This window comes from Mastomys coucha, unplaced genomic scaffold, assembly GCF_008632895.1.
Source record: "Mastomys coucha isolate ucsf_1 unplaced genomic scaffold, UCSF_Mcou_1 pScaffold9, whole genome shotgun sequence".
In the NCBI taxonomy this organism is placed as follows: domain Eukaryota; kingdom Metazoa; phylum Chordata; class Mammalia; order Rodentia; family Muridae; genus Mastomys; species Mastomys coucha.
Genome location: NW_022196915.1, coordinates 17,594,846 through 17,620,305, shown reverse-complemented (window position 1 = coordinate 17,620,305; position 25,460 = coordinate 17,594,846). Strand labels below are relative to the sequence as shown.

Sequence of the window (25,460 nt, the reverse complement as noted above, 5' to 3'; positions counted from 1 at the left end):
AAAAAAAAAAAAAAAAAAAGGCTAACACAAATTGGGGAAAAAAGGTAAATTTAATGATTCCTAATGATAGGAATAGATTATAAAACCTATCCTATATTCTATAGAATTGAAAGAAAATAGACTAGCTCACTGATTGGTGTCTAGCCTAACTGTCATCAGAGAGGTTTCACCCAACAACTGATTGAAACCGATGTAGAGACCAACAGCCAAACGTTAGGCAGAAGATGGGGAGGAAGGATTGTTGGAGCCAATAGACAGAGGAGTCAAGAACACCACAAGAAACTCCACAGAAGCAACCACTCTGAGCCCATAACGGATCACAGAAGTTGAACCGCCAACCAGGCAGCCTGCATGGGACTGACCTAGGCTCTCCACACACATTACTGTTGTGTAGCTTAGTTTTCTTGTGGGACTCCTCACCATGGGAGCAGGGGCTGTCTCTGATTCTGTTGCTTGCCTTTGGAACCCTTGTCTTAACAGAAGAGGAGATCTTACTACAATTTGATATGCAATAGCTGGTTGATATCTATGAGAAGCCTCCCCTTTTATGGGGGAGGGGAAAATGGGAGAAGAGGAAAGGGGAAACTGTGGTCAGCATGTAAAATAAAAAATTAAAAATAAAACAAAAAACTTAGCAAGTCCCAGTTTTTCTGAGTCTCTTATGGATATAAAATGGAGCCTGGAGCCTCTGAGAGATAGTTTCTTATCAAGAAAGACTCCAATAAAGATTATATATGTGTGGATTTGTGTGGATAACCTGACAACTGGCTAGTCTCATCTAAAGCTTTATGCTCCTTTCCTTACACTCTGGCTCTGGCTTTTCAGGCCCAGAAGGAGACTTCAGCGTGGGACAGGCACAAACTACTCACTCAATCTCTATTTTTTGGCTCCCAAAGAACCAAAGAACACTCTACTAGGTAAAAACATTTACAGATGTTTATCTATTAAAAGCATATTTTTAAATGTTCTGGCAGTGATAGAAATCAAATAAGGCCAAAACTGTATTAGGAAGCTCTCTAATACTGAGATACATACACAGCCTCATTTTGGAATATCTTACTTTGAGCCAAAGCATATAGTCCTCCCTACTGTTCTCTATCATGTAGTATGTAGTCAATGATGTCTTGAGACAGGTACTATTTTCTTTCTGGGTAAGCTGCCTTCTGTCACCTGGTCATTTAGCACAGAGCATCCACATAAACTCTATGGGTTTCCCCTGTATGCTCACCTCGCCTTTCTTTTACAGCCTTATTGGTGTACATGGCTATGTGGTGATGCCTCCCATGAGCACTTAGTTCATATGCTGCCTTTTAATACTATAACCAAACTTCTAAAGCACTGACATCTTTGACAAGGGTTAGGATCCATACAGAGAAGTAACAATGAGCATGTGGCAAGTATGCTTTGCTTGAAATTCTATTAAATGTTATTTTATTTTAAATATTAATAGAAATGTAGCTGAGAGAGGTACATATCATTTATAAATGAAGTAAAACTTCTGAGTCTTGCCTGTGGCTACTGGTATTGCACTTAGCACTTGACTGGCAGATCTTCCAATGTTTCTCACTCTAAGAAACTTGTGCTTACAGACTCTTTCCACATCTGTAACTTCTTTTTTTTCTTTTAAAGATTTTTAATTTATTTATTATATGTAAGTACAGACACTCCAGTAGAGGGAGTCTGATCTTGTTAAGGATGGTTGTGAGCCACCATGTGGTTGCTGGGATTTGAACTCAGGACCTTTGCAAGAGCAGTCAGTGCTCTTAACCACTGAGCCATCTCTCCAGCCCCCGACACATCTGTAACTTCTTTTTTATTTTTTAATTTATTTTTTATTTATTTTTTTACATCTGTAACTTCTTAAGGATAGGTTCCCATAAATTAAAATGCTGCCAACCTTAACTTTTAAATGTAAGTGCATACTCCAAATTAATATCCAAAAGTTTATACCAACTTAAATCCCTGAGTATCTAAGGGTTTTAGTTCCCCATTCCCTCTCTCTAATATTGACATTATAGTAAAAAACAGGATAGGCAGTGAGGGCACATACATGCCTTTAGTTCCAACACTAGGGAGGCAGAGGCAGGTGGATTTCTGAGTTGGAGGCCAGCCTGGTCTACAGAGTGAGTTCCAGGACAGCCAGTGACACACAGAGAAGCCCTGTCTCAAAAAAAAAAAACTAACAAAACAAAAAGGTTTGCCAACTAAAAAAAAAAAAAGATATTCAATAGTTGATTAACAGAGTAAAACCCTGTGATGTACAAAGCAGACCCACAAAGTTCTTGAGAATTTTGTATAAAGAGAACTAGAAAACTGTACTAACAGTAGTATAGAAGAATTTTAATCCAGCGGCATGGCTACTTTGGTAAGGGATCACATCCAAAGATAGGAATACAGACACACCCTGGAATACAGTATGACCTGGATGGAGTACAGGCCTTCCCCTAGTATACAACTTTAATCCCTAACAATGAAGGTAAGGTTAGTTTGTATAGGAAACAGCTATGTTTGAAAGTGACGCCTAACCAAGGGGCAGAATAAGTGCCGAGTCAGAGAAAGATTTAGTGCTTCAAGTCAATTCTGTTTTCTGGTCTGGGGGGGAAATGTCTAAGAAAGTCTGATGCTACAGAGTAACAAAACTTCTGTATAGTTATATATTTCTAGTTAACTATGTAAACTGAAATGTTATTCAAATTGTACCACTGTGTTGATACATGCCTACAATGCCAGAAATGGGCCACAGGCAAGGAGGATTACAGCAGCACTAGCACAGCTTGGGTTATACAGGGAGGTCCTGCCTCAAGCTCCTCACCCTCATCACCCCAGAAAATCAACTTTTGCAATGACAAAATCCCATTGTCAAATATTTGCAAATTTGGTATATAATTCAAAGTACCCCATTTTGAGTGGCATGGTTAAAACAAAGCTAGGAGTGTAGTTCAACTGAAGTCTCATCTACCTGTCAGGGTCTCATGTGTTTAAGAGGCAAGCTCTATGGCAGCAAAAGCCTCTCAAGTATGTGGCATAAGGTCTCCATACTTGTCCCTTAACCATCTGTTTCCAGACAATCAGCTGGGTCAGAAATAACTTGATGTGACAACTGAACAGATGATGAAACAAGCTTTCTATTTCATCACATCTTCTGTGAAATAGTCAACCATTTAATCCTCAATCACAGACTCTCCAGAGCTAGCTGTGGTAGTTGCTAGAACAGACTTCATATTTAATAAGTAATCTTCATATTTAATAAGTAAAAGGAACCAACCTCTTTTTTCTTCTTCTCGTTTTAGTTTATCTTCTTCTATTTCTTTAGGTAATTTTTCCTTTTTTTCTTTTTCCACATCGTTATGCAAATGTTTTGTGGTATAGCTGAGTGCTGGGGAAAGAAGGATCTCTCCATTTTTGCAGAGTTCATCACGAATTCTAATAAAAAACTGCTGAAGTTCTACTGCATCCTCATATATTTCAGAATCTGTCCTATAATGGCATTAAAAGTATCCATTGTCACACAAACTGCTTCTTTCACAATACCTCAATTACACATTAAATCCTGCCCAATGCTTTACTATGTTCATTGATATATTAACAATATTTAGGCTCAGTTAGAAGTGTGTCTCATTAAGTTTGTTAAAACAGAGTATCTGGGGCTCAAGATATGTCTCAGTGGTTAAGAGCACTGGCTGTTTTCCCAAAGGACTTAGATTCAATTCCCAGCACCCACACGGCAGTTTATGTCTATCTGCGACTCCAGTTCCAAAAGATCTTCTAGCTTCCTTGGACATTGTACATAAGTGGGGCACAAACATACATATATCATACAAAAGATAAAATAATACTGAAACAAAACAAAAAACACCCTCTAGAATATTTGAGCCATGCATTGTGGTACATGTCAGTGATCTATCACTTAGAAGATGGAGGTAAACCGGGCAGTGGTGGTGCACGCCTTTAATCCCAGCTCGTAGGAGGCAGAGGCAGGCGGATTTCTGAGTTCCAGGCAAGCCTTGTCTACAGAGTGAGTTCCAGGACAGCCAGGGCTAAACAGAGAAACCCTGTCTCGAACCCCCCCCAAACAAAACAAAACAGAAAAACCCCCACAAAACAACAACAACAACAAAAGGTGGAGGTAAGGGCTGGAGAGATGGCTCAATGGTTAAGAGCACTGACTGCTCTTCCAGAGGTCCTGAGTTCAATTCCCAGCAACAACATGGTGGCTCACAACTATCTGTAATGGGGTCTGGTACCCTCTTCTGGTGTGTCTGAAGACAGCTAGGGTGTACTCATATACATAAAATAAATAAATCTTTTAAAAAAAGGTGGAGGTAAGAGGATCAGAAGTCCAGAGTCATCCTCATTTAAAAGTGAGTTTGAGGCCAGTCTGGCCTATAAGAGACCCTGTCTCAAAACAAAAACAAAAAAACAAAAAAAAAGAATGAATGAAAAAATATACAATTGACCTGAGTTGTATCTGTGTTTCCTTTTGCTCAGGGCATGCTCCTTTCTTACACATGTCAAAGGAAAGGCCTCATACATTTCTCAGATATGTAGGCCTATGAATCAACCAGGGCAGAAGGAGCTAGCAGAATCAAAAACTGTACTATTGCTCTTGACCAAATCCAATACTCAATTTGCGTCTATTTTCTTTTTCTTTTTTGGGGTGTTGGTGGTGGTGTTGGTGGTGTGGATTCAAGATGATATCAACCTGTCTGCCTCTTGGGTGCTGGGATTAAAGGCATGGGTCACAACTGCCTAGCTTTATCTATTTTCTTAACTGTAGACCCAATTTATAGAAAGTGATAAAAGATTTAGGTTATATCTTTCTTCTTTTTGGTCCTAAGCATTGCTACCTTGACTCATAGGACTCACTGAGAACAGAAACTAAACTTTAAAGGCATGAGAATATCCTGTGTAATAACAAGTATAGGCCTGAGAGTTAATCTAAATTTAATTTCTCAAAAGTAACTGATTTGGAGGGAATTGGGACATGCCAACACCCCAAGAAGGAAAAAGTTATATGTCATATTTAATATTTATCTAAATTTCTTTCCTTGTTATTAGAAAACTATAAGAAATAAGCTTTATTGAGACACAGTTTCACTGATAGCCAAACTGGCCTGTAAGAGGGTAGGAAGCCTAGGCAAGCTTTGAACTTGTATGATCTGTCTTGCTTCCACCTTCCAAATGTTGGGATTATAGGTTTAAGTCATCAGGGGTAATGGCAAATATATTATTAACAGTTATGTAGACATTCTGGTTGGGGGAGTATGGGAGACAAAGCAAGGCCAATCAGCTGTCTTTTAACACATGACACTTGAGCACCAGATATCAGAGATACTTTGGATGACTCTCCTGTCAACAATGGGAACTGATAAAGAATTAACACTGCCAATAACCTAAATGGGTGTTCTAGAGAGGTTCTAGAAACATGTTCTGGGATCTGAAGATGCTAATACTTTTGGGAAAGCAATAAAAACAAAATTAAGTAAGGGAAGAAGTCCCCTAAGACACTGATTTTGAAATTTCTCTTGACCAAAGGTATATGAAGTTTATTTCCTTATAATTAAATTCATTTCATAATAGCTTACAATTTTAGTGGAAATTGTAAGTGAAAATACACATTTGGTAAATTACTGTTACAATGAAAGAGCAGATTTATAGTATCAGGCTATCTGATTTAATTTGTTTATTCAAAAAGTATTATAAATAATTTACTAATCTTTGCTTTGGTTGTTCTTAAAGATTTCTGCAATATAATTATAGGTTTCAAAAACATTCTATTGGGAAAAAAAGTAATAGTGAGATCCTATCAAGAAAATAATAAATAAAAAGCCATGACTGATGTAGCACACCCTAAGTCCCAGCACTCAGGAGGCACAAGCAGTTCAGGACATCCAGCGCCATACAATGAAACTGTGCTCAAAACTATCTATCTATCTATCTATCTATCTATCTATCTATCTATCTATCTATCTATCAATCACCTACCTACCTACCTACCTACCTACCTACCTAACCTATCTAGTTGTTTTAAAAAAGTAAGGATTTGTTAGCCTGAGACACCAGGTATTTACCATGCAAGAACAAAAATTCAAGATAGAAAACAACCAACTCTAATTTCCTTCAATTGTTAAGTAATCCTTTCAGGTAAGTCAGACATTCAGCAAAAAGAAATAATTAAAATTATAAGGGAAGTTCTATCTCTTCTCTGTACTTGTCTTCCTATGGGGTCTTTTTGCCTGCAAGGGAGCCAGAGTGCTTTTTAGGAATCCTGACAACACCCTGGTCAACAGTCATGACTCAGCCCTGTGCTGCTGTGAATGAACCACTGTCACTGTTTCTGCTCAGATTCCTTGCACTCTGTAATTCTCAGCAGTACTGGTGGGTAAGGGTTATGTAGTGATGAAGGAAGAATATTCTGGAAGTCTACATGTGTATTTCATATGAATTTATTTACCAATGAGTACTTATACATCTAGAATGCCTAAAATCAACGTGGACATACTAGATAAACGTCTTATGTATAATTCACTAAACAGATGCATTTGAAGTTACTCCTTTTTTTCTTCTTTCTTTTGGTTTTGTGAGACCAGCTCTCACTATGTAGCCCAGGCTGGCCTAAAATTCAGAATCCTTCTATCTCTGGTTCCATGAGATGGGATTTCAGATATAAACCACTACATTTGGTTTATCAATTCTTCTTAAGAAACTATTATAATTTTTTCTTTGTGTGTGTGGTTATGTGGGTATGTACATGTTCATTTGTATGTTATTTGTTTGTGGGTGTGTATGCATGTGTATAGAGATCAGAGGTCAAGGTCAGGTGTCTTTACTACTTTCTATCTTTTTTATTGAGACAGGGTCTTGTACTGTCTGGCTTGACTAGCTCCAAGGATCTTCCTATTGTCTATACTCAGCTACCTTCATTCTCAAGCAGTGTAGTTACAGGCCTGTGCCAGCATGCTTGGCTTTTTTTATATGGGTGCTAGGGATCTGAACTCAGGTCTTGCATGGCAATAACTGCACTCACTAAACATCTAGCTCTTTTTGTTGATTCTTATGCTATAAGTCACAATACTATTTTCATTTACAAAAATTAAAATGGCTTTTGTTTTTCTTCTTAAACATTTAAAAAATATTTAGGTGTATGGGTGTTTTCCCTTCACATATATCTTTTTATCACTTACATGCCTAGTGCCTATGGAGGGTATAAAAAGGTGTCAGGTGCTCTGAAAATGGAGTTACAGATGGTTATGAACCAGCATGTGGATGCTGGTAAACACATTTAGATCTTTGGGATCTAGCCCTCTTAATTGCTGAACCATTATGGCTCCAGCCCCCTGTTCTGTTTCTCAACAGAGCTCTGGGCATGCAATAAACTATATGGATTACTGTCTCATATAAATGTGTCATGGGTTGTATCTTCCAGCCCTCAAAAGTAAAAGTCTATCATGTCAACAACAGGAGAATAAAAAGATCTTATTTCATAAAAATATCAATCTGTGTACTTCTTAACAGACAGAGTTCCCCATAATCTACGAGACACTTGTTCTTTAGAAGACTCACTGGACTCAAGCCATAATGGACCACAGGAGTATCTTTAGATTTAAAGACTTCCTAAACTGAGAAAAAAAGGGGACATTTACATTTCATGAAAGTACTGCTACATCCTATGAACCTAGAGCATGTTCATTAACTAGTAGTCACCCAACAAAAATTACTTGAATGAAACCTCATATATAAAATGACTGTAAGATACCTCCACTTTCTTCTTTATTTCTATCCATAGCACTACATAAGGAACCATTTCCTAAGCATGCTAATCAAGGACTCACCTCAAACTCCGGAACACAGCATATTCACCCCCTAACATTTCCCTTTCTTTGTACCATTTATCATATGTGGAGTATCAGCTTCTCTATTCATCCTCCAACTCTTTCATGATAATTTGTGCCTTTTTAGGTAAACTCTGGCCCACAAAGTCTCTTACATGATTAGGTTTTCAAAGTGGTGGGTTTTAATATGCTACTTCACATTTCCTTAAGTATCAGTCTTATCCTAACCACAAGATTTCATGCTCTTCAATATAGAGCTCAGCCAGGCAGTGGTGGTACACGCCTTTAATTCCAGAACTTGGGAGGCAGAGGCAGACAGATTTCTAAATTCAAGTCCAGCCTGGTCTACAAAGTTGAGTTCCAGGACAGCAAGGGTTATACAAAGAAACCCTGTCTTGAAAACAACAACAACAACAACAACAAAAAATTATAGAGCTCAATAGTGCTTATCACTCATGTCTGTGTTCCATAACTGGTAACTCTTAGCAGCAGTGTTCTCAGTGGGAAACAAGCCAAGGCATATCCCTACTAGCTGTTAGATTATGAACTTTTCTGCTTGCATATCTCCAATTCTTCAAATGAAGACTGAAAAGATTATCAGTTCCCTAGAAAGCATAGATGAGTTAGAGATGATCTTCACAAAGGGCTTTACCATGATGCTTTACAGAAGTTGACACTAGGAGAAGCAATCATTAATATTTACTTTTCCTTCAAGGTCTAGAGCAAAGATCTCCTAGATGGAATTAAATAGCCTAAAGTTCTAGGACTCAGTACTTCATCATTGTAAGCCACAAGAAGGCAGGATTTACTATATTTAAGTTCAATTTAACCAGGTATCTTTAAGAGCATATAGAACTTATACAGCGATTGCTGGATTACACTGGGTATTTTTACAGTAAATGCCAAAAAGTTGAAGGAACTTTAGTTAATGTAAATTTATTCTTTTAAATCCATTATAGTCCTACAGTAAGTTCTTAAATTGATAAATAAGATAAAAAACAAAAGGCCTTCTTAAGTACCTGAAACAGAGGTTGAGGGGGTTGGAGGAGCACTGGTGTTCTTCCAGAGGACCCAGGTTCATGTTACAGCACCCAAATGTTGCATAACAACCATCTGTAACTCTAGTCCCCAAGAAATCAACACCCTCTCCTGGCCTCTGTGGGCACTGGACATATGTGCTGCATAGACATACATGCAGGCAGGACATCTCAGTACATATAAAATAAAAATAAGCAAGTTTTTTAAAAAGTGATTAGATGGGCTGGTGAGATGGCTCAGTGGGGAAGAGCACCGACTGCTCTTCAGAATGTCATGAGTTCAAATCCCAGCAACCACATGGTGGCTCACAACCATCCGTAATGAGATCTGACGCCCTCTTCTGGTGTGTCTGAAGACAGCTACAATGTACTTACATATAATAAATAAATAAATCTTAAAAAAAAAAAAAGTGATTAGATTTAGACCAGTCTATCCTCAAAGGATAACTCCAAGCTACTTAATTCATTTAAAACATTCTTGACTAATTTTCAAAGGAAAAAAAAATCCTACTTTTAGTTTTATTACAATCTATATTACTGATTCTTTAAAAGACATCTTCTGCAAAAGGCTGCATTTTAGGTTTCTGCATTATGCAAGAGCTTCAGTTCTGTCTCCTCTCACTGGCACTTATGATGACAACTTAGTAGTGCTCTTTCTAATTCAAAGAATACATGTGTTCTTTACAGTTTGTTGTTGTTTGTTTTTTGTAGACAGTTTCTGTGTGGCCTTGGCTGTCCTGGAATTTGCTCTGTAGACCAGGCTGTCCTTGAACTCAAGAGATCTATCTGCCTCTGCCTCCTGAATGCTGGGGATAAAGGTGACCACAGTCTGACTCCCTCTTTACAAGTTTTGACCCCTCCAACACTGTAAAGGGGAAGCAGATGATTTGCCTACCAAGAATTCAGGATAGAAGGCTACCTACTATAACCATGTACCTAAGCAGAAAAAGTTTATCAAAGCATAATTCTCTCATCTGCTTTGCATTAAAAATCACATGTATTTATCATAAAGAAATGGTTTTGAAAACATACCGATTCAACCTTCTTGCCCTTTCCAATACTTCAAACATATGCTCCTGAAATAAATCGAGTCGCCGATATCGATTACTTTCAACATTCTTCCTAATAATGTCAAATGTAAGGGGAGGTCTGTTGGGAAAGTTTGGATCCACAGCAGGAATTTCTGCTAAGGAGTCACTGTAACATCTTCCTTCATCATCCTGATGACTCATGACTGACACAAAAAGATTATGGATAAGTTCTTGAATCAGCAAGGTCACATTAGGGACATGAGAATCCTCATCTCCCTCCAGGTCTCTCCGAGTTTCAAGGAGGACTTTATGTAGGACAAGGGCATCTTTGTAGATCAAAGACTCTGGTTCATTGTAGGTACAGGCATTATTAAACATCATGACAAAGTCCTCTACCATAGAATCTACATCTTGGTACTTGTTTGCCATCATGTGACTTCGAATTTTTTCCATGTCCATGGGCTTTTTAATGGTCAGGTAGTAGTCAGGCAGCTCTGATCTAGAGGGGAGTCTTAGAAATATAGCACTAAGTCGGCGACCCCTCTTATCAGTATAGTTCTTTACAGCTTCATACACTTCATTCAGTTTCTGCTGCATCGGAGTCATGTACTTTGATTTCTTAGGAGAAACACCACTCTTCCTACCTGGAGAAAGAGAGAGAAATGTAATGTAGTGCTAAGTAGATAAAATGGCATAAGCATAAATTTTTACATAGCTGGTAACACAACAGTAAGAAAGGGGTTATCCTAAATGATTTGTAAAACTACAGTATTGAGCATATCTTTAGTAAGATAGATCTTATAGACAAAAATAGACCTGGAAGAAAACCTTTACCCTTCAGTAATATAATTTATAGATATAATAAATTTATATAAATAAAATTTATGTATGTATATAAACATTTTGAGACTAAATCTCATATAACACAGGTGGGCTTTGAACCCTCCTGCCCCAGTCTCTAAAGGCTGGGATTAAAGCTGTAAAAATGACACAAAAGCTGGTGACTGTATTCTGATGTGAGAACAAATACTTTCATGCTGAGATAGCTGTGAATGGGCTCAGCAAATGAGTATCTCTGACATTCTGATGTTATCACCTCTGACATCCTGGAGAACTGAAAATTTCACTTCAGGAAAAAGATAAAAGTTGTTGAAAGAAATTGAAGTGTTAATAAAATTCTTAAAACTCGAATATCAAAGTATTAATATAGTTTACTATATTTTACTTCTAAATATGAAGTCACATGTATCCTAGTTCCATTCATGGAAATTTCTAGAATAACCAACTCAGTAACAGGATGCCCTAAACTAGTCTGTTTATAGAAAAGAGTCTCAGATGGCCCAGGCTGACCTCAAACTATATAGCTTAGCCTGGCCTTGAACTTTGATCCTCCTGACTCCAGCTCCCAAGGGCTAGGATTACAGGCATGCACCTCTATTCCTTAGAGAAAAGGAATTGTCATTTAGCAGCAATTTACAAAGCAACAAAGAAATTCAGTTTATAGGTAGTTTATGTTAAAAAGATGCTTGTCTTTGTCCTTTCCAGTAAACACAACTCTAAAGATTATTTGACATTGTTATTGCTTGCTTAGCATTTAAGATTACTTGATGTTATTGTTTGCTTAGCATTTGTTTCAGTTATATTAAATAATTCAGAAATACCTTCTTTAATTCAATGATTTTTTTGATGTGTTCTTTTCCTTTAAAATTTTTGATAAATCATATCCATATAGGTTACTCAAATGGTCCCTGAATTTCTCACTTCCCAATTTTTTTTAAGGTTTATTTATTTATTTTATGCATATGAGTACACTGTAGCTTTCTTCAGACACACCAGAAGACGGAATCAGATCCCATTACAGATGGTTGTGAGCCAGCATATGGTTGCTGGAAATCGAACTCAGGACCTCTGGAAGTGCGGTCAGTGCTCTTAACTGCTAAGCCAGCTCTCACTTTCCAAATTTTATCCAGTAGAATTGTTGGGATTCATTTTTAATTTTAAGCATCACCAAATAAACATTAACAAACCTGCCATACTCTTTTTCCTGGCTTCAGATAAAGAACAGTCTTCCCAGTCCATGGCTATATTACTCACTGCATTCAATAAAGCAAGGAAAACCTCTGCCGTTGATATTCAAGTTCCCCTTTTTAATGATCTGAACATAAAGTATACCTTGAAAAGTTCCTCATGAAAGACTTAGAACCAAGCTGGTAGATACAATCACTTAGAGGTACTGAGCATGAGAGTATTTATTAACAGATGACCTGAGGGAGTGATAATCTGATGGCAGTATTGGGAGATGGGCTAGGTTGGAGTTAAGTGGGTCCCTGGTGCAGTGCCTTTGGAGGGTGTCTTGTCTTTGGTCGAATCTGTCTCTCTCTGCTCCTTGTCTACCATAAGCTAAGCAAATCTTCAATTCTTTGTCCTTACACAATGTTCTACTTTACTACAGCTCATGAACAATGGAAAGTAAACTCTGCAGTTGTAGCAAAATGAATCTGCCCTCATTTTCACTGTCATATACCCAGTCCCATCAACAAAAAAGCTACCTAACTTTATACTCTTGTTTATTCTTATACTGTTACTTAAAACACAATCAAAGAGTGTAAATGTGAAGAAACATACCTAATAGCAGTGTCACTAAATGAGTAAAAAGATACTCATTTAATTAAAGAAATGCAATCTCTCTTTGACAGACTAAACTGAAGAGCAAAATATAAGTCAGACTTACTCAGTTTAAGTTTGGGAGAAGCCATGTCATCATCATCAGGCAATGGACCCAGCTCTTTCCTTTTATCTTTGAGTAACTTCTCCAGGATATGGGCATCATTGTATACCTACATTCCAAAAACAGACTTAATCTTTTTTCCTAAAAACACTGCAATTAAGGAGTAAAGAAGTTTTTATTTCTCTGATGGTAGTGATACATAGTTACTAATATTCAGGAAGCAGAAAATCACAAGTTTGAGGCCGACATCACTTACACAGTGGAACCCTATCTCAAATAGCAAAACATCAACAAACAAGTAAACAAGAATGACTATGTGTGAGTGAGTTTAAAACATAGTTTAAGTCAGCTGGATGGTCTTGGCACATGCCTTTAATTCCACCACTCAAGGGGCAAAGGCAGGTGGATCTCTGTGAGTTCAAGGTCTGGTTTATAGAATGAATTCCAGAACTGCCAAAGCTACACAGAGAAACCCTCTCTTGAAGAAAACCAAAACCAAAAAAACAAAACAAAACAACAACAAAAAAACCCACATGATGTAGGAGAACTGGCAGCTAAATCTTTATGTTCTCTTCCGAACAATAACACTCCTATCTTATGGGGAGGACCTATTTTGAAGCTTTCTGGGTGATTCTAATGTATAAATATGCATGTTAATACCTAAGATCCATTGTGGTAGAAATTTTATAGATGTTTTATTTTTTACTTCATATGTCTGGATGCTTAGCCTGCACATGTAAGTGTCTGTGTCTATAGAAGGCAGAAAGGTTACTAGATTCCTTGAAACAAAGTTCAGAACTATTTGTAACTCCAGTTCCAAGGGACACAACATCCTCTTCTGATCTTAACACCAGACACACATATAATGTACACACACACACACACACACACACACACGATACACATACACACACATAGGCAAAATATAAAAGTACATAAAACAAAATCTTTTAAAAAATCCTTAAACATGAATAAATAATAAAAAAGATAAACATTTTAATGTATTGGCTTCTTAAAGTACATATTCAGTATTAAGTACTGTTCCCAAAACTCAGTTATTTCTTTTCTGTCTCTTTAATATCCTATAAAACTCTGGAGTAAGTACTATTAATATTATTTCTAAAGTATACAGTAGGAAAATAAAGATTTAGGAAGGAAAATTTCCTTTCATAGACACTGGCAAAGCAGGAGGCATTAACAGTCATCTTTCTGTTACTATCATCATTTTGTTTTTTTGAGACTGAGTCTTAAATAGCCCTGGTAGGACTAGAACTCATGAAGAAGACCAAACTCATCTTAAATTCAGAGAGCCACCAGCCTCTGCCTCCCAAGTTGTTGGGGCTATACTGTGCATCACTACACCCAGCTCTTTATTTTACATATGTGTGGTGTGCACTTGTGCATGCTGGCCAGAGTTGATGTTAGCTGATCACTTCTCTGTTATCTTGTTTTGTTTTGAGATAGGGTCTTCTCAATGAACCTGGAACCCATTAATTTGGCTAAACCAACTTATAGTTCCAGGGATTCTCTAGTCTTACCTCCCTAGCACTGGTATGTACTACAGGTATGTACTGATATATCTGCCTTTCTACATTGGGTGCTAGGGACTTGAACTTAGGTCCTCATGTATGGATAGCAAGTACCTTTACATACTAAATTGTCTCCCCAACACAGAGCAGGATTAAAATTTAGGTGCCATATAAGTGCATGGAAAAACCAAAGGAAAGTATCCGGTCTCTTCCTCAATCATGCTGTCTTATCTCACTGACTTTTAGCTATCTGGTTGGCAGGCAAGCCCTCAGGATCCTCTGGTCTCTTCCCCAATATTAGTTACAAGCATGTGCAGTGCTGCCTAGCTTTTACATAGTTGCTAGGGGAACTTGACTTGAATCTGTGTGTTTGCAGAGCAAGTACCCTTACTCAAGGATCAACTTTTTAAAAAACAGATTTATTTATTTATTATGTATACGGCCTTCTGCCAGCATGTATGATGCCTGCAGGCCACAAGAAGGCACCAGATCTCATCTTAGATGGTTCTGAGCCACCATGTGGTTGCTGGGAATTGACCTCAGAACATCTGGAAGAGCAGTCAGTGCTCTCAACCTCTGAACCATCTCTCCAGCCCAGTGAACAATCTTTTTAAACTATAAACTTTTACTCTTTAAAACATACTGTCTTCCATTTTTAAGCAACAAAGAATGACAAAATATTAACACAGTCACCAAAAATAACTAGAGTCAAGAAGTGGTGGCTGGTTGTGGTAGTGCATGACAAATGAAAATGCTAAAGCAAAGACTGGAAGATGATAAGTTCAAGACCAGCCTGGAAAATGAGATACTTTGTCTTGAAATGTAAAAAAGGATTGAGAACCCTATGTAAAAAGCTAGGTACTACTGCACATGCCTAAAACTGTAACACTGGGAAAAAGGATCCTGAGCCAGCCTAGCTGTAAGTCAGTGAGATAAGACAGCATGATTAAGGAAGATACCTAATCCCCTTTCATTTAGCTTCCCATGCATTTACAAGCACATGCATACCTGCAGATTCACTTGCATCTCTCGCTCCCACCCCAGAGTCAGAGAGAGTCTAGCTCTGATCTTTCACACTCTAGGAGCCCTTCCTTACCTGGGAGCCCTCCTCATTGTAGTGCCTGGCATTGCGGAACATGAGTTTCATGTCTTCCATCATTCCTTCTTCACCTGCATATTTGTCATTTCGGATGTTATGCTCAATTATTTTCAGGTCCATTGGCTCTAAGATGATTTTGTAATAATCAGGATAGTCCTTCTTGGATGGCTTAACCATAAACAGATCACAAAGTCTTCTGCCTGAACCTGGCTCTCGAGCTTCAAGAACAACATTGAATAAAATTTTCATTCGCTGTTTTCTTATGTTCTTTTTACTGTTGAGGGGGAAGGTAGAAAAGGGGAAAAAACAAGGTCAGTTTACTTTATCCAAGGGTGACCATGAATTTGAAAAAAAATGTTTTTTTATGGGCAGGTACTTCATAATGATTACAATATATTGACTAGATGTGCCATAAACAGAGTAAGAACGCTGAAAAGGTATAAGAGAATATTAAGAAAATTTACAAAATGATTAAAACAGAGATCCTGGCAGGAGCAACCAGTGACAAACCTGTTTAGAATAGCTCCTAAAATGTAATGTTCAAAAAAGATATTGTGTGATACCATAAGAAAATGAAATTCAATAATTACATGAAATATATTTTTCATTTTGGGACAAATAATACAATAAAATAGCCACTCCATTTCTAAACAGAGACAAAACAAAACAACCTAACAGCGTTTTATCTCTTAAGATAGCTATTCCTAAACAGAATAAATATCCTGGCTGCCAAAAAAAAAAAAAAAAAAAGACAAAACAAAAAACCTCTGCACACTACTGTCTCTCCATAGGAGACACAAGTTCCACAGTGTTCCTGTCTAATCCAAAGTCCCCTCAAGTAGGCTGTGGTTCATCGAAATTCTAAATTTGTAGCGCTTAGCGTGTATCCAATCAAGATGATAAACTGATATGAATGGTACAGAACAAAGAATATTAACACCAGAGTTCAGAAGGAGCCCAAGATGGTTGCCTTACTTAATTGTTGAGAAAACCAGCTCAGAGAGGATAAAATTCAAGGAAAATGGCTCAATAAATCATTGCAAGAGTTTATCTTCCAGTTTGACTTCTGGTCAATATTTTCATGTCTTCAGGATACTGATAAATTCTAGCTAGACTACCCAGCAGTCTCCCAAGTAGTCAGTATGTAAAAAAAGAAATAACTTAAGATTTAGTTTCTAGTCTATAAAAAATTACTAAGATCCTATAGCATAGTACACAGAGGTAAATATTTTTAATTGTTTTCTGTTTTATAAGGGAAGGAAGTTCATTCCTGAAAAAAATTATATGGCTATGGGTTTCTTAGCCTAGCCCTCAGACTATATTATTATTCTCCTTCTGGGTCATGAGACATTGTCTCAATTTAAGACATGTTTTTAGGGGCTGGAAAGATGGCTCAGGGGTTAAGAGCACTGACTGCTCTTCCAAAGGTCCTGAGTTAAATAAATAAATCCTTTAAAAAAGAAACAAAAATGATATGTTTTCAAAAACCGGAAATAGAAGCCAGGCATGGTACTGCATATTTGTAATTCCAACACTTAGGAGGTGGAAGCAAGAGGATCAGGATTTCAAGGTCATCTTTGGATTCAAAGCAAGTTTAGGCAAGTTTAGGCAAGTTTGGGCTACATAAGACCTTGAAAAAAAGGGAAAGGGGGAGGGGACAGAAAGATCGTAAATGCATCTGTATATGTGCAGTGTATGTTAAAATTAAAAAAAAAAAAAAAATCAGGAACTCAGACACCCTTAAGTCTCAGAACTTAATGATGGAGCTCATGATAAACTGAAAGTTGCCTAAACAGGAGAGATAAAGAAAATAACTTATGGTTTCCAGAATTGGACTCATCCTCATTATGACATCTCCACTCTGACTCCCTTTTTCCACTGTAGCCCTGTTATTATTCTGCCAATTTCTCCTTCAGTTCTTTTCTATCCTGCACCATGTAAATATTTGGTAAGTTAATTTAAGAGATGCTTCATCTAGTGGATAGTATTTCCTCTAAGAAACAATATGGCATGATGATGTGGCAAGGTGCCAGGTCTATGGTCAAGAGATACTATTAATAAGGACAAAGCTCCAGAATGACAGAGCTCCACACTAGGGCACGACAACTTTAACTTTCAGAGACTGAGAAGAAATTTTGGAACTTGAATCAAAAGTCACAGAAGTCATACTTAAAACCAAGTCAGATATGGCTTGTCTTGAAATATCTCATATGTAGATCTTGACTTTCGAAGATGCAAGAATTCAGTTTTGAAATGCTAGGCTTAAAAGCACTCATTAGTTAACACAGAAAGAAATCAGTTCCTCATTCCAGAAGTTCTAAGAAGCAGAAGCCTTCCATCAAAAGCTAGACTTGAACCAGGAGATAACCTCATTCTCTTCAAAGATTCAGCGCAGACTTTTCTGTATGAACCTATACTCTTATTTGGGACTGATTCTGTGGTAGACTTTAGTGAGGTTTTAAAAGACAGTTTTTATATCAAGTAAAAGAATAGCAAACAGTCCATTCTCAATGCCAACAATCCCAACACTTGGCAGCTACAAATGGGTCATATCCAGAACTTGAATCTTCCTGTACATAAAAACACTGTTCTAATCTAGTAGCTGTAGTTTTCTTTCTCTATTTATACCATAAATAACATATAACTGGTTTACAGCCTCAAAGGCTGTGATGGTTTGTATATGCTTGGCCCAGGAAGTAGCACTATTAGAAGGTGTATCCCTGTTGGAGTAGATGTAGCCTTGTTGGAATAGGTGTGTCACTGTAGGCATGGGCTTTAATACCCTAATCTTAGCTGCCTGCAAGTCAGTCTTCTGTTTGCCTTTGGAACAAGATACAGAACTCTCAGCATCTCCTACACCATGCCTGCCTGGATGCTGCCATGTTCCCACCTTGATGATAATGAACTGAACCTCTGAACCTGTAAGCCAGACCCAATTAAATGTTGTCCTTATGTCGTGGTATCTGTTCACAGCAGTAAAACTCTAAGACAGGCTGGGTAGTGGTGGCACACGCCTTTAATTCCAGCACTTGGGAGGTAGAGTCAGGTGGATTTCTGAGTTTCAGGCCAGCCTGGTCTACAGAGTGAGTTCCAAGACAGCCAGGGATACACAGAGAAACCCTGTCTCGAAAAGACCAACCAACCAACCAAACAAACAAAAAAACAAATAAACAAAAACAAACAAAAACCAAAACCAAACGCAAGACAGAGGTAAACAAAGCTATTGCTAGGATCACACATTGCCTTCCTTGAATAAATTCAGTTTTATTTCTTTTTCAGTTTTCTAAATCATTACACATTGCCTTTGAGACTGAGAACCACTGGTTCAGAAAACTTTACAGCTAACTTTACATATATGTATTAACTTTAGTGGCTGCTATGTTTATGGATTTCCAGTATGTACAGTGAACCTTATTATACAGGTGACTTCTGAAAGCTTCATATACTTTATGGAATGAAATAAATCCTATATTACACATGTGTAAGAAGAAACTGCAGCTCTGCCTACCCCAAATTTCTGGCCATTTTATTTTTTATTATCTTTATTTGTGTGCAATCAGGGATGCATGTATGTGGGGGAGTATGTGACATGATTGTATGCCACGTGTGTTCAGGTACCCAGGGAAGCCAGAAGAGAGCTTTGGTTCCCTTGGACTGGGAGGTATAGGCAGTTATAAGCTATCTGATGTAGGTTCTGTAATCAAACTTGGGACCTCCAGAATATCATCAAGTTCTTTTAGACACTGGAGTCAGCTCTCCAGTTCCTTTTCTGTCCATTTCCGATGTCACTTGGCTATTAACTATTAATATTTAGGTAACTTCCACTTTTGAAAACATACATAAAAATAGGTCCTGCACTTTTTAACCTGTATCAACATTCTTTAAGAATCAGTACCTTGCAATATATTAAAGTAAACTCATCTTTTTTTTTCCTCTCCCAGATAAGGGCTCATAATATAAGCCTGCCAGGAATTCCAGAACTCCCTATCTCAGCACAACCAGGATTGTACACATCTGTTTACTACCAGGCCTGGCTAAAATACTTGCTATTTATCTGATAAAATCTCATGCTATGCAGCTAAGGCTAGACTCAGAATTCTCCTGCCTCTGCTTCTCAAGTGATGAGATTACAAGAATAAGCCCCAATACCCAATTAAAATACATCTTAAGGGACTCAAAATCAAGACTATTCATCATTGTATACTTAAAGTGATTCCAAGCAAAATCATATACATTATTGTAATAAAGATAATTTTAGAGGCAACTGGACATAAAAGGTCCTGTACTAGGAGTATCAGAATAGTAGAACAAACTTCTAAATTAAAAAATAAATGAGTGTCTTTTCTAATTTATATAATGATTATGAGTAAGAAGGGACTTTGTTCTGAATCCCTCATCTTTTTTTAAAAAACAAAAGAAAACAAACAAAATAGGTAGTGACCCTCCTTCCTGAGCCTCTAGGATGCTGTGGTTATAGACTAAGCTGCTGCACTGATGAATGGAGGCTTCTAACTCCAGTCTCAGACCATCTGACACCCTCTTCTGACCCCTGTCAGCACCACACGCACATGGTGCAGACATGCATGTGAGCAGAACATCCAAACACATAAAATAAAAATACACCTTAAAAACAAACAAACAATCCCCCACAATACAATTATCATTCAGCATTGTAACATGGCAATTTATAGGTTGTACTGAAATTAAGAAACCTACAAAAGATGCCTTATAGAAATGGATGCTTTAAGAGTAAGATGCAGACAGGGTCAGAGGGTAAGGAAATGGACAAGAAGCACTAACCCAAGAACAATGTACAAGTACCTACAGGCACTGATTGTTTGGATTGCCAATGTTGGTGCTAACCTCTCCACCATCCCTAGGCAGAAAGACTCTTGAGATGAGACCAGCATCCACCAACCCATGTCACTGGCACTGCCAGCCTCTACCTTTTGATAAAGATGCATAGCCACAATGATAAGTGAGGGGGTGTTTGCCCCTGGAAAGGAAAGTTAGCAACAAAATAAAGGTAGTACTGAACACACGAAGGCTAATTTTGACATACTAACTAGACTTCTAAACTTCTACTTTATTGTTTTCTCTATTCAAAAAATAAACTGGCATCCAAACACTTGTTTAACATGCATAAGGTTTCTCTTTTCATACTGTCGGTACTGACCATGTCACAGAAGAATTACAATATTAAAAGTATGTTTATGCATAAAAAAGGTCTGCACACCTGGATAGCCTCCTGAGACCCAACATCTCACTGTCATGAGTATTCCTGGGAAAGCAGAAACAAACAGTACATGTGAAGAGAAATAAAACAAGCAACATTGGAGGGTCATGCATAAGCCAAAAATGATTGAGAAAAAGAAGATTATTTGGTCCAAAAGATAATAGATCATAACACTTGAAACATTTCAACACAGAAACTGAAAGCAGATTTTTGGGTAGAGGGTAGGGAGAAAGGATGCTTTCCCAAAGTGAAGAGAATATATACCTGCAATCCAGTTTTCTTAAGACTTTTCAGTATTAAATAATAAATAAATAAATAAATACCAGAGTCATACACAGTACTTGGGAGTGGAGTGGTATCTGGAAAGCATGGTTCTGACATCTCCAGCCAAGCTCAGGTTTGCTTGCCTGCTTCAGAGACCCACTTACTAACTGTCATTAAAAGATTCATCACTCTGTTGCTAACCAATAGGATCTTAGTCTCTGTCTTTTAATATTACACAAGCTTACAGCCCAATCATGGGCTATATATATATTTTATTATTGTTGTTGTTTTGATAAATAATTTATGGTTCTGCTACTTTTTTCACTTTATTACTATGAACCATTTCCTAGGAATCCTATTCATAAGGTGAATTTTGTCTGAAATATGATTAAATAATTTTAGTAACATATAGCTTAGTTTTCTTTTTATAGGGGGTTGAAGGGTAATAACTTCATCTACTTGGAACATCCCATAAACTACAGGCCACAGAGATATGTAATTTTATGTATCTAGTGTAGGTTAATGCTTCTTTGAAATCTTCCTAACACTAATCCAATGCTGGTACTAACTGCACCATCACTTTGCCTCCATTACCTTCTTTTGCCTGAGAAGTTTCTATCTTTGATTGGTGACTGATCTGGAAAACACAGGTGATGTTGAAGAAAATTATATAATTATACTCAAAGATGTTCTTGAGTTGATGTCTCTGATCTGGTTTCACATTTTTCCTCCGTTGTCCCTAGTATAACAAGGAATTAAGAACTTGGAAGGATGAAATTCACAGGCTAGTAATGGAGGAGACTTGCAGCTCAGGGCACATCAACCAATTCAGCTAATACCACACAACTTTGCAGTTATTTTCCAAGTTAAAAACTGTTTCCCAACTTCAGTTTAAGAGGGGAAGACAGGGCAGCTTTTCTCCTGAACCACATTTCAAAGCCTTCTGATCTTAGTGGCTCTTTGAATGCAAATACAGAAATATGTCAAAAAATGAACTGACTTCTTTATTCAATTCTGAGTCTGTCAAGCCCTGATATCAACGACTAGCTTATTCCTTGTTCAAGGAATCCTCTCAGACAGACTGATGCTACAAAGAATGTAAAACAGTTCATCTTCAGCGAGAATATGATGTTCCATAATGACCAGGACAAAGAAATTCCAAGAGATGGTCTTGCAACGTTCCTTATTAAGAGCCTATCTTTAGAATCTCACAGTGAGGTTTCCCTCCTTAAAATCAGCGAGGGAAAGAAAAGGATTAGGGAAGTTGAGAGGATGGTTAGAAAGAAACAATCAACTTATTTTACTGCCTATAAGTAGTTATTATCCAGTAGTTTCACACTGAATAAAGACCACATTACTAAGGAGAAGCAAGGATCAAAGCAGGGGCTTATTCAAATGGCAGCAGCAGCAGCAGCACTGACTTGGTCCTTACCTTTCTTCTTTACTATTCCATTTCTGCAATTCACTTTGAAACAACTATCTAAGATATAAATGGCACTTTCAAAATGCCACCTTAAAAAAGAAATCTGGACAGTGAAAAGAATGTTTCTCCAGCTACATGTTATTTTTCTGTCATGTAAAAGCAATATAGTACTTGGAAAAAAACCACCATCTATCCAACTTAAAATGAATTGGAAAAAACATACTATCAAATATTTAAAGCTTTTAAAAGAATTCATACTTCATAGCTTATATTTTTTTCTGAATTTATCTAAAATAAAATAAATAAAAATGAGCTGGCTACAGGTGTGAGAAGATGTGTACCTTTTCCTTTTGGCACTACCAGTATCAGAAGTAGCTGAGGAGATCATGCTGTCTCCGTCCTCAAGGTCATCTCTCCTGGCGAGCTCTTTCTTCTTTGCCTGAAATAAAGCAGATGCCAGGAGTGAGCTTCCTTTTATCGGGCATTCCTATGAGTACATGAATGTTAAAGAGCCAGGCATATCACATTCACTAAGAGGTACATCCTCATGCACTATACAAAAACTCAACAGTCTTCAAACTTTTTAAATAACCTAACTTAACTGTCTGCAAGACAGAAAAGTAGATGAAATTAAACTAAAAAATAAAAAGATAAAATAAGCCAGTGCTAGCTAGGAGCATTGATGATTGTCAATGGCATGGTACAGTTCAAAGCTGAGGCAAGCTGTGGGGTTGGCTTGCTGTGCAGGCCTGGCTTAAGGTAAGGGAACTTAGATGGAACTTCTAGGAAGCACTATGGCAAAGAAAAAAACTTCAAAACTGAGAGGTGAAAATTTAGATCTACTATTACAAAAAAGTAAAGACTATGTTTGTTTGATTTTTAAATGCCTGTTTCTTATTGGTTTAAGATTATTCTTGCTTCCAGAAATATTCCACCAAAAAGGCTCAGTGGGTAAAGGTATTTGGCACCAAGCCTGATGAATTGAGTTTGATTTACTGGATTCACATGATAAAAGGAGAGAACTGACTCCTTCTAATTTTACTCTGACCAATCCCCTGCCACCATATAAATTAAAAAGGCAAATACAACCCAACAAAGATCAAAAGCCCACATGTAAGACAGAGTTAATCTGTATTTCTTCCACTCTCCCCACCCCCTACCCCCATTTTTCAAAGCAAGGTTTCTATGTGTAGCCCTGGCTGTCTTGGACCTGCCTCTATATAGACCAGGCTGCCCTTGAATTTAGAAATCTGCCTGCCTCTGCCTCTGCCTCCTGGGATCAAATGCATGCGCCATCAGCATTCAGCTATATTGGTTTCTCAAGACAATTTTTTTCTGAGCAGCCCTGGCTGTTCCGGAACTAACTCTATAGATTAGGCTGGCCTCTGAACCCAGAGATCGCCTACCTTTGCCTCCTGAGTGCTGGGATTAAAGGCGTGCAGCAGCACCACCTGGCTTGCGTTAATCTGTCTTTCATACCTCCATTTTGTCCTAAAAATCCCTGACCCAATAGCATCTTATTCCCTCCAACGTATTCTGTGAGAGATTTGATAAAGTCTTGGATAGTACAATGTAATACAATCCTCAATTAATTTTCAGATGTTCTTTTTTTTTGAAGATTTATTTATTTATTATTATATATAAGTACACTGTAGCTGTCTTCAGACACCAGAAGAGGGCATCAGATCTCATTACAGATGGTTGTGAGCCACCACGTGGGTGCTGGGATTAGAACTCAGGACCTCTGGAAGAGTAGTCAGTGCTCTTAACTGTTGAGCCATCTCGCCAGCCCCCCCTCAGATGTTCTTTTGCCAAAGCCAGCTAGCTCGCTCATATTCTCTTTCTCCTCTCTCTCTCTCTCTCTCTCTCTCTGTGTGTGTGTGTGTGTGTGTGTGTGTGTGTGAGAGAGAGAGAGAGAGAGAGAGAGAGAGAGAGAGAGAGATATGGTGGTGTTTACAGGGTCTTATTATAAAGCACAACTGGCTACTGGCTGAGAGAGAGAGAGAGAGAGAGAGAGAGAGAGAGAGAGAGAGAGAGATGGTGGTGTTTACAGGGTCTTATTATAAAGCACAACTGGCTGGAAAACCAGAGTCCTTTGGCCTCTTCCTCCTCCTAAGTGCTGGGATCACTACAGACAGCACAATTTCCAACTAGAATTGAAGGGTTACTTTCTGATGATCCTGAAACTGGCTCTCCCCACAGGGCCAAATCCTTGCTTCCTCTACCTCAATATCTACAGTATTTAAAAGATTATTTCTCCTCTACAGGGCTCTGACAAGTCTAAAAAAAACATTCAACGGTACTTGTAGTCCAAAGAAATGACTTAATATTCCTGGGATGGAGATGGGGACATCTCAAAAAGACACACCAAATGCATGAAACGATTTCAGTGATACAACAAACAGCAACATACCTGCATGACTTGCTGCAGTTTTAGAACTCTCTTATAGATGGCTGAATTGGGAACGTTATAGCGTTTGGCATTTTCAAACATTAAATTCAGATCACATTCCAAATGATCTAAAGTTTCATATTCTTGGTTCTTTAGCTTTGTTCTGTGAAAGACAAATAAACAATTACAAGTTCTTCTTATAAAAATTATCAACTATTCTTCTGAAAGTCCAACTTAAAAAAAAAACCCTTCGTAAGCACCACATGTCTTTTTAGCCATGTGTAAAGGTTTCCATGTTCAAAGGTAAAGTCTAAAACATTATTAAATTTAGATAATATCACAGTTTATCTGAAAATCCAAATAAATTACAGGCCTTAGTAGTCAACTTTGAAGACAAATGCACTATGAAAACTTCCAGTGAAAAACCCCGAGAAACAAAAATTAAGAGAGATTTTATATGAACTCAATAAGAATCACTGTGAACTACTGATTTCTGAAAATCAGGAGTCCATTCCAGTTCACACAGGACACCAATGATAAGGTCCTAAAAAAGCATTCAAAATAACATATTTGCCTGCAGAGGAGACATGCAAACAGTGAAGGTGGCTCTTGTGCTGGAGCTCTCAAGAGAAAGATCAGTAAAAGTCTATTAACTACTTTCTTCCAGTGCAGTCATTTATAAAGAAGTAGCACAAGTCATTAAGAATGCAAGCACTGGCGAGATGGCTCAGTGGTTAAGAGCACTGACTGTTCTTCTGAAGGTCTTGAGTTCAAATCCCAGCAACCACCCTTAATGAGATCTGACTACCTCTTCTGGCAAGTCTGAAGACAACTACAGTGAACTGATGTATAATAATAAATAAATCTTTTTTTAAAAAAAAAAAAGAGC

General features: G+C 37.7%; 1 protein-coding gene across 43 annotated transcripts in view; it reads right to left on the bottom strand.

Moving 5' to 3' along the window:
• The window catches only part of Pbrm1 (polybromo 1), a 109,335-nt gene that overhangs the window by 48,053 nt on the left and 35,822 nt on the right, over positions 1-25,460 (bottom strand). For 29 of the 43 annotated variants that reach the window (XM_031361834.1, XM_031361815.1, XM_031361836.1 and 26 more), the window contains 7 exons: positions 24,593-24,734; positions 22,521-22,618; positions 20,493-20,537; positions 15,254-15,530; positions 12,632-12,737; positions 9,902-10,544; positions 3,266-3,477 (listed from right to left, as the gene is read on the bottom strand). In XM_031361834.1, coding sequence (XP_031217694.1) covers positions 3,266-3,477; positions 9,902-10,544; positions 12,632-12,737; positions 15,254-15,530; positions 20,493-20,537; positions 22,521-22,618; positions 24,593-24,734 — 1,523 coding nt within the window. The remainder of the gene's footprint in view (positions 1-3,265; positions 3,478-9,901; positions 10,545-12,631; positions 12,738-15,253; positions 15,531-20,492; positions 20,538-22,520; positions 22,619-24,592; positions 24,735-25,460) is intronic. The other 14 variants (XM_031361818.1, XM_031361843.1, XM_031361846.1 and 11 more) reach the window with 1 other exon arrangement.